Source organism: Apiospora aurea, assembly GCF_038362705.1.
Source record: "Apiospora aurea strain CBS 24483 chromosome Unknown utg000007l_segment0_segment0, whole genome shotgun sequence".
Lineage (NCBI taxonomy): Eukaryota > Fungi > Ascomycota > Sordariomycetes > Amphisphaeriales > Apiosporaceae > Apiospora > Apiospora aurea.
The window spans coordinates 3,341,069-3,354,199 of record NW_027117394.1 but is presented as its reverse complement, the minus strand read 5'-3'; the positions used below and the strand labels follow the sequence as shown (position 1 = coordinate 3,354,199).

General features: G+C 54.0%; 2 protein-coding genes across 2 annotated transcripts; both read right to left on the bottom strand.

The window, feature by feature from the left end:
• Positions 1 to 1,241: 1,241 nt before the first annotated feature.
• PG986_011316 (uncharacterized protein) lies at positions 1,242 to 2,996 on the bottom strand (the record flags this gene model as incomplete). Its single annotated transcript, XM_066847538.1, has 1 exon — positions 1,242 to 2,996. One exon carries the CDS (start codon positions 2,994 to 2,996, stop codon positions 1,242 to 1,244), a length of 1,755 nt encoding a protein of 584 aa, XP_066697029.1.
• Positions 2,997 to 11,594: 8,598 nt separating this feature from the next.
• Positions 11,595 to 12,285, bottom strand: PG986_011315 (uncharacterized protein; the record flags this gene model as incomplete). The annotated part of the gene is made up of 3 exons (XM_066847537.1): positions 11,595 to 11,667; positions 11,720 to 12,004; positions 12,083 to 12,285. 3 exons carry the CDS (start codon positions 12,283 to 12,285, stop codon positions 11,595 to 11,597), a joined length of 561 nt encoding a protein of 186 aa, XP_066697028.1.
• Positions 12,286 to 13,131: the final 846 nt, after the last annotated feature.

The following is a 13,131-nucleotide window of genomic DNA, read 5'->3' as shown; positions in this document are numbered from 1 at the left end:
ATATCGGCCTTGATAGAGGCCCGCCTTCAGACCGGACACTGTTCACAGTCGTCGCCAAGTTTCACCAAGAGGAGAAATGATATCGGGTTATATAAGCCGAACATCAGACACGTGATTCCGAGTCGAGCGAAGTACGAAGCAATCGGCGGATAGCGCGGCGAAGTGATCTCCTGGTATATACGAGATGTTTGAAAAGGGGTGAGTTGCTATGAATAGAGAACATCACCGAGGTTGCCCTATCTTGCTTGATGGCTTCACCCTTACCACTTTGCACTCATTCTATCCAAACGTAATCCCCATGTTCCATTCACTTTACTTGTTTTCGATGTGGTCGATCCAACACTTGAAATCTCCGCGACTTGGCTCAGCAGAGTTCAGAGATACGAGATGACTTTTGACGGCAGCCATGCATAGATGAGGAATTTCACAGTTGGCAGTTAAACATACTGTCACCTAAAGCAGTAGAGAGCAGACCTGATGCATCAGACGGATCATTTATTTGATCACTATTTCATTTTGATATTCCCTAATCATCTATCTCCAGAGCATTTCCACCATGATGATGACCGAAGAGCTAACTTTGGTACCTCTTTTTCCTCTCGCAGATTGGCGCGTAAAAAAGATAGGAAAGAGCATCATCCACAAGGGTCATAAGTGAGACCCAGCCCTACCAGAGGCTCAAGGCCATCTGTGATCGTCGGAGCGCTGGACAGCCAAAGGACATATTTTGTTTCCATCTTTGGCAAGTCGAAAGAATGACGAGAAGTATAAACAACCAGTATGCTACCAATCCTAAATCACACGTGCCAAAAGGGCACGCAACATGATGAGGAGCGACACGACACGCCCACGGATTCTCCCAATCCGCGCACGCCTCAAGGTTTCGCAGCGACTATACTCTCCAAGCCTGTCCGTCCCCTTATTTGCAAATGTCTAGGACCACCGACTGAAGGTCACTAGGAAATAAAATCGAGATATCGCGCGACCCCCCCAAAAAAACAAAAAAAACGCAAACAGCCATCCATGGCTGAGAAATCACAATCCGATCGCCAGTCCGTACAAGAAAATCAAAAGGAACCAATTCGTTTCGTTTCGCCCGACAGCTTCGCCCGTCAACTGCGCCGGAGGTTGAGTCGATCAACTCCATCAGGGAGGCTGGGCGAGACGAAGGTCGGGTAACACGATCGTTAAAAGAGGCGTAACGATCGTTATTGCGTAACAAAGCTAGCCCACTTCGTTACTCATGCAGCCATGCCGCCCTTGCGCTTCTCAGCGCTTGTGAGCACGAGCCGGGGTGCCTTGCGCTGTCCGTCGACTGACTGGGGCTTGCTGTCGCGCTGAGAACCCTTCTTAAAGACGCTGGCAAAGCTTCCGCTGTCGCTATCGCATTGACTAGACAGGCTGTCAACACTCTTGCGCGTCTTCTGGCGGGAACTCGGGCGATCGGAACCAATAGCCCCCCAGCTACCGCTAGCGGACGTGCGGGAACTGGCGAGGCTGGGCTCAGCATCGCCAGAGAGGCTACCGGAACCGCTTCGTCCAGAGTCGGATTCATTGTCGGTGAGAGGGGTACCAACCTCCTCAGCAGTTTCCGAGACGGGGCTCATGCTACCAGAGCTGCTGCCAGTGCCCTTGCGTCGTTCAAACCCAGCACGAACCAGGTTGTTCAGGGCGGACCGCCGCGTGCGGGCAGCAAAGTTCTTGCTTCCTTCGTGTCTCGATGTCGGCTTGGCTCGGAGCTCGTCGATGGCAGGCGGGCCACGGGGTTGGCGAAGGGGGTGCTCACCCGCACGAGCCTGGCCAGGACCGTAGGCGTTGGGCATGGGAGAAATCGGGAAAGAAGCAGTCTTGGGCCCGGCGGTTCTGGGGCCGTTGTCGGTAGTGAGAGACAGGGCCCCGTTGGAGCCAGCCTGGGAACCCGACTTCTTGTGACCCCGGCGGAAAGCATTGGCAGATGGTGGTGGGAGAGGCTCTGGCTCACCGGTTAATTCCATCTTCTTAGGGGGCGAGTTGCTACGGAAGAAGGGCTTCTCGTTATCGGCAGGGGGTGACACCTGAACACGGGGAGTGCTGTTCTGCTGGAAGCTGAAGTTCTGCGGGGTCGACGGTTGCTCCATGTAGACATTGTTGTTTGCTTGGTTGAACCCGTTCTGAGCCTGGCTCTGGTCGACGTAGTAAGTCTGGCCCGTGCTGGGGTCATAGTAGGTGTAAATGTTCTGCTGGGGCTGCTGCATCTGCTGAATAGAAGGCATCGAGGCCATCTGCTGCTGCAGGTTGCGGAGCTGCTGCTGTTGCTGCTGGTACAGAGTCGAGATGGCAATCTGCTGCTGAACTGTGGCCTGACCGTTGAGGCTGAGACCCTGGAACTGCTGGGCTGCAGCCTGAACTTGCATGAGCTGCTGCTGAAGACGCTGCTGCTGCTGAGCCAGGTACAGGTTGGCCTGCATCATTTGCGCATACAGAAGTGGGTCCATACCCTCCTCCTGCTCGTCGAGATGAATCTCAGGCGGCGGGAGGATTTGTTCGGCAGTGTAGTGCTGACCGTTGGCGTACTGCTGTTGACCGCCTCCCATCATCTGGTTGTAGCTCTGCTGCTGCTGCTGCTGTCGCTGAGGCTGCTGCTGCTGGGGTTGTTGCTGCTGGCTCGGCATGCGAGGAAGCGAAGTCTTGGGGCCGCTGAAGGCACCCTGCTGGGCTGCGTACATGTTGGAAGACATGCCGTTGTTGTTCCCGTACATCTGCTGGGAAGTAGGGGCTGCAGTAGTAGGCGAAGCAGGGAAGTTGCCAGTGGTGGCGGACTTGGGGGCAGTTCGGAGACCAGCCAGAAGGTGGGATCGGCTGGTTCGAGGAGTGGGCGCTCCGTTGTCCCCGCTGTTGGGCTGAGCCTTGATGGCGTCAAAGGACAGAGGCTTGATGCTCTGACCACCGCGGCGCGATGCGAGGCCACCAGTGGGCATGCCAAGGCCAGTAGGCGAAGCGAAGCTGTTTTGGGCCATTTTGAGCGAGACCGCCGGTGTCTGATGCTCAAGTTGAATGGTGAAGACAAAAATCTATCGAAATGCTATCCGTGCAGCTGGGTAGCGGCGGGACAGGGTATGCTGTGAAGGAATGGATGATAGCCTCCGGTAAAAGATAGGCAATCGCGAAATATTACAACCAACTAGTTGGCCTAAGAGTAATGCGAAGCAGACGGCTTCTAATTAATATGATCGATCGATGATGGGTAACAACCGAAAATGCTGTGCAAGAATAAGACCAAACGACAAGATGCTCGTCTCAGTGTTCGGGTGATTCGGGATAAAATGTCGTGTCAAACGCGTTTGCCAAACGGAAGATCCAGCGAATCCGAGAGGAGCAGGTTGTTGGTTGATGATGATGGTTCTGAAAGCTGTGGACAAGAAACGGAAAGCGAAATGATGCCCAGGAAATGTCGTAGCTGCGGGGAGCTCAGCTGCGCGTTCGAGATTGTCTTTCTGGGGTGTTTTGTTGGTTGGTGAGTATTATGTAGATAGAGAAGAACTCTAGCTGAAAGAAAACAGAATCAATGATTGTGTCAATTCTCCGAATGAGCGACAAGATGTCCGACTGATGAAGGAGTCGCGGGATCCGCGGGTGGCGTGGGAAGACGGAGCAAAAGCAGGTCTATGGCAATCGAGCAATGGGGCTGAAGAACCAAGTCCCAGAAGAACAATTGCGCTTTGTTGTTGCAAAGAACAATCGACGTCAGATTTGGTTTCAAAGAAGCCTAAGCAGGATGAAAACAGACAGGGTTAGCACGTTGAACCGAGACTTGGATGGCCTTGACCGCAAAGCTGGTACTGGGGAGACTGGGAGGCAAGTCAAGGTAACCCTGTGAACTCAGCCGAAGACGAAGAAGTCGTTCCGCTGAGCTGCCGAGGTCTGCCGCAAACACACACGCAGAAAGGAGTTGGCCAAGTCTTCGCCGGCTCGGCTGGACTGGACTGGGCTAGGCTTGGGAAAGGCTTGATTAAACACACGCACCTTTGATTGAATGCTGACACTTGAGGGGCGAGAACGAATTTCACCTCTCAACGGTGGTTCTTTGTTGCTTTCGCTGGTTCTTGTTGTTTCTTCCCAAGCCGGTCGCGGACTAAGCGGATTGAGGGCGATGAAGAGAGTTCCACGGAGGGGACTGTGTTCAACGAAAATCGAGTGATCCTGATCTCTCTGCACTGGGCAAAGTCGAACTCGACAACTCCTCGGCAGTTGGACGTAGATGGGGGCCAGAGATTATTTCGAGATTTGTGTGTGTACCGATATATGCGATTGCGGCTGCAATGTGGGCGAATAGAAGGCGGCGACCAGATGGCGCGACGAACAAATTGTACAAGGATTAAAAGGTCGAGTATCAGGTAGATGCCGAGAAATAGCTGATGGAACGACCATGTAGTTGTGCTTCTTCTTCTCTTTTTTTTCTCTCTTTTCTTTGTTTCCGGTATCCTGTTGCAGAGACAACGTCTTGTCCTTTTTCTTTCTCCCCTTTCCGAATTGATTGATTGCGAAGATGTGAGTTGTTGGGTTAACTAGTAACTTTTTTTTGGCTCAGGTTCCAGTCGAAGTTGGTGAGAGGGGGCTTGCAATTTTCTCCAATAAGTTGGGTTGGGATCGGTAGGCTGACCAAACGACGCACGCGATAACGATTCCACACCAGAGATTGATTGATTGGTATAAACAGTCTAGGCGGGAACAGATATGAATGAAGGAAGGGCGGTGGTAGCTGCGATTGGGAGGGAAAGGAGAGAAGGGGGGGCAAAAGGAAGAAAGAGAAGATGGACAGAAAGCTGTGGTAGAAGGAAGAGAGGAAAAAGAGAAGCAGGAGAGAATCGATGGTGGAGGAGAGCCGTACCTACAAATGAACGAGGAAAAGACAGGCCCGGGCTACTGCTGGCTCTATTGGCTACTGGCCAGCGCAGTGGCTACTACTGGCTGGGCTCTGGCTTTAACTGGCCCCAGCGAGCCCAGGCATTGGTTTTTTGGGTGCTCCTCCACCGCACCCGGGGATGTGTGTGTGTGTGTGTGTGTGTGTGTGTGTGTGTCTGGCCTGCTTGTACGGCTGCAGCACACGCACTCGCACACACAACACGAGCAAAAGCAGCACACACAGAGGGTGCGCGCGCGCACACACCCACACACACTCACACTACGTATTCACGCACACGCACTAACCTTGCAGAGAAACGGTTGACATGCCGCAAATGGGTGGGCGGCTGTTCTGGTTAGAGAGGGTGGGGCTGGGCCACTGAAAGCCCACGGAGCTGTCCAGGTAAATTGCACTGGGCACGCTAGCCTACGCCTGCAGCAAAACAGGTACACGACTTGGAGCGTGCAGTACAGTGCACACAGTGACGACTCCTCCCTACCTCCAGCTGCCTCCAGCTCTGCCTGTCTCGTCTCTTGGTCTCCTGTCAAAAAAAACCATAAAACATCGAATGCCTGCCGGGACGAGGGAAAAGAGTGGAGTGGCCATCTCGACAAGTCGGGATGATGGATGTGAATGGTGCCTGACCTGACTGGCATCCGGCTGTTCTAGGTTTTATCTATTCGTAATGGCCATTCATGCCCTCTCATCATCCTGCTCTCTCCCTCTCTCCATCTCTGCATACGTTGATGATGATCTGTTAAACGGTTTTTGTCATGCAGGCAACAAATTGATGGGCAGAAGAAATCAAATCTTAGCCGCTCATTGGTTAGATCGCCACTCGTCTGCCTGCAAGGACCTGCCAAATGGTGACAGAGAACAGTCAGGCCAGCGGTGGGCGAATCGAGGGTTGGCAGGTTGGTGGCTTGATGCCAGCTGTGACTGGCTTCATTCCCTGTTGACCACGAGACTCGACTGACCACTCATATAACCCGAGACGCCAAAACGACGAGGGGGAGGAGGGGAGGAGTTGATGCATGTGGACAAGGGGAGGCGAAAATGGTCCCCAGCTAAAAAAGGCCTTCCCCTACCCCCCAGCAAGCCCTTTCAAAACACTTTGCTCCGATGTCAAGCATGTACCTTGCTTGCCTGATCTTGCCCTTGCCCAGCTGTACCTACCCTAAGGCATCCCGACACGCGTTTCCTGTCGTCGGCTTTGTGGGTGGTTATTATTCAGCTCGGAGCTTGAAGGGCTAGTAATTGACCGCCGTTGGCTTTTTGGATCTCCTCCCTCCCTCCCAAAAAGTCTATAGATTCGGTAATACCGTGCGTACTATATGAATTAGAAAGAGGGGTTCTTATCTAGGTTGTTGCCTCTTCTCATGGGGGGGAAAAAAAAATTCTTCCAAGGTGCTACCCGTCCGTCCCACTTTGCAGGTTGGTTGTGGCCGCGAGGCGCGCGTGTTTCTTTGCTGCTAAGTATAGACAGGGACGCATGGGTAGGATCGTGGAAATGGATGTCGTACCTTGTACTGTAGGCAAGCAACAAACACATGCAGACATGGAAATCATGTAGTGCTACTGTAAATGATGCATGTAGGGTATCGAATCCTATCCATATAGCGTACAGCACATATCGTCAATGGTCGACGGCTCATCTACACAATGGTATTACAGAACCTAGGGTCCTAAAGTTGCGCCAAACGCCGCCGCCCGTTAGGTAGGGTAACCCTAGGCCATTGTCTAAAGCATTTAGGTGTTCCTCTCAATTGAATTATTGATTGAAGTCTATGCTCCAGCCAGCGAGCCTAGACAGGTAGGCAGGTACCTCACTACCATACGACGTACCTGAAATGCTGCATGGGCTGGTAAGCGGAACACAATGTCTCTGATGCCAAACAAGTATCCGACCTCCGTTCAGGACTAGCGATCTATAACCAGCTGTGCGGGAGGCACCAGTCACTCGCATCCCCCCTGACAACGCGTGTGTTTCCGGGGAAAGATTGCGAGGGGGGCTCGTCCAACGATGGTTGATTACTCGTCGTCACCCCGACAGCTTCCTCTTTGTCCGGGACATTGGTGCTACGGGGCTGCAAACTCTATATATCATCTCTCCATGCGCCGACGCGAGAGCGTTTGACCACCTTTGACAGTTCACGCGAAGGCAGCCTCCTACTGACGCGTGCAGCAACAATTCAATGTCCGCTGTCTCCGACGTCCCTGGCATCTAATGCAATACTCTGTAAATTACGGCTTACCTCAGTCCTACCTGCTTTACGACGGTCAGGGGTTCGGATGCCAGCCACTAGCTCAAGTCATATAACCTTCAGCACATTACATACGCCCGCAGCTCTGTCGTGTTGTTTGTCTGGTTGCCCCTACGCATCGGTTGCCAAGGGTTCGTCCTGGCTGTCGTGACAATACCGGGGTGAGGGATACAGCCCTACGGGGCCACCTTGGGGAAGGCGGACAATATTCCCGATTGTTTTTAACGATACAGCTCCCCTATTCAATTATGCCAGCGAATCGCATCAGAGTCCTGAACCCGAAAAAGGGGGAATCAATCACACATAATCGTGATGTCGCATGTAGAGAGGCTGGAATTCCGGCGAAGAAGCAAAAGAAGGTTCACATCGCATAAGGTTCTTAGACAGGTGATCTACGTTACGGGCTTGGGGTCCTCCCCCTCGCACGCATCACATCAGGAGGCGAATGGCACGATTGGGAATATGGGGAGGCCCCTGGCCACTGGCACCAATGGTCTCTGGTCTGCCCTGGTCGTCCACTTTCCCCGACGGGGTTCACGCCGAGTTACATCGACACATATCCGTCACGTCTTCGAAATAAAACCCCAAATATCATCAAAGCAATACGAACTTGACACAGTATCCAAATAACATTGGAATTATTCACTCGGAGCAGCATTAGGAAAGAGAGAGAGAGAGACTCAGTGACGCAGGAGAGAAGCATCCAGCATCAGCTGGAAAAAGACACCAAAAACGCCCATGTGGGCATCCTAACGCCTAGGACTGTGGCGATATTGATGTGGCTACTGAAGTGCTGCTAGACACACCTGCAGTCAGCAACTTCGTTGGCAAGCTTACCACTTACCTATCCTCGGCCGTGGATCAAGTACTTATAAGAATGCAGCAGCCTTACGGTCGCAGATGAGACATGGTCGCTGATCAGGACCCGATTTTACGGAAGATCCGTCCTTAATTGCACGTAATGCGGGCACGTGAAGACGTGTATTTGATGAAGGACGTTGGCACAAAACAAGTGCTGGTTCGCAACGAGTTTGGTGACTGCAAAATGACTACCCTCTGCCGCCCTGGTCTCGCATCAAGAAGGGAGGGAACCACTTCACCCATTTTCAACTTCGGACGGACAGAGAGCCTGGGCGGTGATGGCGAAAATAGCCATACCTAACCACAGCAACAACAACAACAACAACAAGAATAGCCGTGAGCATGGGAAAGGAAGAAAGGATGGTTGATGGTTTGATGTTCCAGAATATGAGATGATCCACTCTGGGAGTTGGCTGGCAGAAGGACGACCTCGACCCTGCAGCTTCTGAGACACAGCCCGCCCAGCCCAATTGACCTTTTTCTCTCCTGCAAACGCCCCTAAAAAAGATGTGACGACCAGGCGCATTGGACGGCTTGGCACCGTACGTTGCGTGGCTTCTTCGCACTCTCAGCGCAATCCATTGAGTCATCCAATCCGTCAATGCTCAGTCTCCCCCTTGGCCCGAGCTTTCGTTTGAGAAAGTTGCAATCATTGCTCCATTTGGATCGTGGCATCCCGTAAAGGGTGAACGCATCCGGGTTTCCGTACTCGGGTCACGATGGCACTGGTCCCCAGTTGCCGGCCCATCTGCTGCACTGCACAGTCTTCTTCTTGTTCCGCTTCAGTGCTTTTTGGTAGCATGATGATGGTATGAATCCATCCATGCCGTGTGTGTGGTTTGAGCTTCTGTCCAGAAGCCAGTCCCACGCGACCAGCAGGGCAGGCATGACAGGCATGGCGACTCCAGATTCCACCACCACGCGAGGGAATGACGGCCGCAGGTACGGTCGGCAGTCGGTCGTCCAAAATGGTCGCTCCCCCCATTGCCTTCCGTCATCCGTCCCCTCCTCCCCTTCTAGAGCACAACAAAGAAGAATTACACCAAGAAGAAGCGCTGAACCGGCCGCTTGGCCAGACCGTTCTCACACGCGTTTGTTTTCATTCGACGTTTTGGCGCCGTTCCTCGCGTGCAGCCGACCGCTTCTTCCCCCCCATTGGGTCTCGGCTCCATACCCATTGTACCCTTTACGAGGGGACGGACGGCTCGGTTGAGGAGACGGCAAGAAGATTATTGAAATGGCTCTCCAGAAGTCTCTCTCTTAACCGTCCATTATTGATGTGGACCGAGCTCGCAGAACCAGACGAGGACAGGACGCAAGAGGCAAGCAAGTATAGCCGCGACGACCATTCAATACCGCCAAGGCCTACCCATTTTCCGTGCTGCATCCAGCGGGCCCGTCCCTCGAGTCCTGACACACACTTACTCGCGACCCTGGCGTTGGCTGACCCGCTTGCTTGCACGCCGCGAGAGTCGACAAGGCGTTGAATAAAAATAAACCAGCGAGCTAGCCAAGTGACAACACCCAGACACCCCCAAATGCTTCCTTAATTTTGCCGATCTTCTTCGTTGTCGCTGTGTCATGTCATGTTAACCTGTATGGAGCGCCGATCAGCTACGATTGCAGGCTGTCAGCCCACATGGCTCCGAATCCCCCAATCCCAATTCCCATCTCATCAGCGAGCTTCCTCCGCGCCAGACCCTGACACCTGACTGCCCGACGGCAAACAAGAGCTGATGGATCCCCACCCTCGCCTTCCTGATCGATCTTGCGAGGGGGCAGGGGGTTGCAGGTTCGGTTGGGTTGACAGTTGATTTGATGCGCGCTGCATGGCTGGCTTGGCTGGCTCGATGGACCTGGTGCTGCGGCTACTGCAGGCAATATGCACGCCGCTGCCCTTTTGCTGCTGCAGGCGGGCGGCGCTTAATTTCACTGCTGGCCAGAAGTCGTCTTGCCCTTCTCCAATTTGCTTTTCCCATGCTGGATCTCTGATATCACGCCTGCAACGCTGCTGCAGCGTACAGCTGGCCCTCTTGCCTCTCACCCCTCCCACACACTTCTTTCTATCCCACCGATCCAGTCGAAATACATACAAATGGACCACCCTCCTCCACCGCATTCACCTGCATATCCCAAGCGCCGGGTCTTTATTACCATGGGAATAGGTAACAGTCACATCAGTTGCGCACCGCATCTCGGAAGCGGCTGCTGCGTGCGTAGCTGCGCCCTACGTGGCTCCACCGGCCCGTCACTTGACCCCTACCTGACGACCCTACTGCCTACCTCCAGCTAGTCCAGTCACCAGAGCCAATCCATTCGAATTGCAGTTGGCTGCACCATCCTCGTCATGTCGTGTCTGGCCCTGCTTTCTTTCTTTCCCTCTTTCTCTCCCGTCCTTACATACATGCATGCATCGTCGTACATAACATAACCCACAGCACGGGATTGGCCGGTTTCACAAGGAAGCGGTGAGCTAGCTTTTCTTGTGTAGTACATGATTGTGTGTGTGTGTGTGTGTGTGTGTGTGCATTGCAGTTGTAACTCGAGAAGGAACCCGACTTCGGGAGGATTGCCCGTGCCGAGAGTCTGGAGAGACACTGCCGGCCGAACCCTAAGACAAGAGCGTGGCAGTGAGGCAAGCGTGTGTGCTTAAAATAGGTGTAACCAACTATACGGCCGCATCGTAGACTAGTTTGTTCATCGCCTCCTTCGTCAATGCTGTTTGTTTACTGTAGAAACATTGGAGAGGTACAGCAACACAGCACTTCCTGAAGAGGCTGGATCCGCTTGCTGTCAATAATAGAATAGGCAGTGCTGAAGCCACATCAACAATACTGCCACATAGATGGAAATGTCTATCAGTACTGTGCAAGGTTGCCACCAAGCTAGATATCTAAGATAGGAACACAGGGCCATGCGCACTCGTGCTGTACACTCCGAGAATGCACGAAGTCAATACGACAAGCCAGCGTAAACCACGGATAATTCCAAACGCTGCTTCTACCTCGTCGTAAGCTACATATGAGCTCTTGCGTATAACGCTGCTTTGAGTTCAGTAGTAGTCTGCCTCCCAATAACCAGCTCACCCCATGTGCCCAGTCCTATTGAGACGCCGGAATGGCGAGGTGCCTTCAGTACCGCAAGCAGACAGCGAAAGGCCCTAGCAAACATGTATACCCCCAGTAAACATGATGACCCGTTGAAGGGCGAGACCCTCGATTGGCCGTAGGAGAGAGTGCTCCCACCAGAGCCGAAGTTGAGCAAGCTAAAAAGAAACCCCCCAATGGGTGTCATCACGGCGCTGCTCATGCGTGCCCAGAGGGGTCATGAAGCCCGCGCCGGAGAAGTCGTAGACGATGGCGAAGCAGACAAGGGGGCCGGCAGTGGTTGCGGTGGCCGCCGCAGGGCTAGACAGGCTGTCGCCGCGATCATGGTTGAATGCGCACGCCCATACGTCGTTGAGTGCTATCCAGTCCCTTCTATTCTCCTATGGGTCTCGTCCGACAGCAGACCGAAGATGAGCCAGCTGACTGCTTGACGGACGCTCATGGGGACGAGGAGCGCGCCAGCAGTCTGGCCGACGAGGCCTAGGGAGGATGGATGATGCGGATGCCGGTGGGTGCAGGGCCGGGAAGAAGCAGGCCACGCTCCTGAAGAAGGCTGGCGACGGAGTAGATCCCAGAACCGCGGACTCCGGTCAACAGTGGCTCACTTTTTCATTTGAACTTTGGAGGGCGATGGCTGTTCTGGGATGGCGGGGAGCGGCTCTGGAAGAGCAGGATGGACGGACCCGTGAGCAAACAAAGAGGGCCCGATGGCGGCGGCACGCAGCAGTCGTCTGGTACCCGTATGCAGCCAGAAGCGCCTGGAGCACGAAAGGGGCACCACCGCGCAGTGCGCCGTACGCCAGGCCGCTGCGCGCGATATCCAGTACTTGTTGATCATGCCGAGGCTGGGGTAGCAGAACCACGAAGAAGCTCGAACCATCCACAACGCCCTGGGTATGGATAAGGGGCCCCGGAGGTCGTGGCGAAGGAGCTGAGGACGGAGGCCCGCCGTGCAGATCGGCACCTACTCAGGTATCGCGGTACCATTCAGAACGGCGTTGTTGTTCGCGTCTCCTATGCAAGCAGGCGGGATGTAGCGTTCGCCCTCGCGCACAAACGTCCTGGCGATGAAGTAGAGAAGCAACGTCCCGAGGCAGACGGACAGGCACGCACAGCCCGCCCAGGTCATCGGCCGCCGCCAGCGCTGGAGGCGCTGCTGGACCAGCGGCATGATGACGATGACGGGGGTGCGCCGCAAATTCCCAAGGCCGGAGGCGATGGCGCCGCCGATGATGACAACGACGACGTGGGGGTTTTGGTAGAGTACTCTTTGGAATACGCCGAAGGAGTTGTGGGAGGGGGGAGTCTAGAGGAAGGGAGGGAGAGTAGTCAACAAGAGGGCCAAGCGAAAGCGAGAACATCGGATCTTTTCAACTAAAGGCGCCTTTTCGAGTTTGACTTTTGTGGCAGGGAGGAGTTAAGAGCGTTTACCCCCAAAGCAAGCCTCGAATACGAAGGAGGCGCTGGCAAGCTTTCATGCTACAGCACCCCCTCCCATCTACCGGCGCAAACGCCTTGTTCCCTTCTTCGCGCTGTGCCTGCTGTCTCCCTGCTCTTCATCGTGGGGGTGGGTTTGGTGGTCGTTTTGGTCGACCTGCTCGCTCATGGCTGTTAAGGCAGGCTGGGGACAATGCAATGGCGGTCAGCCATTCGGTAGCACTCAACGTATATTGATTTTGGGCATGCAACTGGAAATAGAGTAACTATGACTACAGCTTAACTTAGAACTCGCTTATACGATTGGTTGCCCTTTTATATCATCGTCTTTTACTTGACGGACAGGAAGGCCCGACCTCCTCCATGATGGGAGGCCTGTCTCGGGCGGGGTTGACTGCCTCGGCTTCTGTCCAACGGCGGAGGTGGCTGTTGAGTTTGACTTTTGACGGCAGCTAGCATAAGTGCCGTCGCAGACCAGCCCCTTTTTCCTGCCCCTGAGTAACGGAGTTGCACACTGGAAGCTGCGATTCTCTAAGAGGGTGTATTAGGCACTGCAGAGAGTTACATGGCGCTTGAAGTG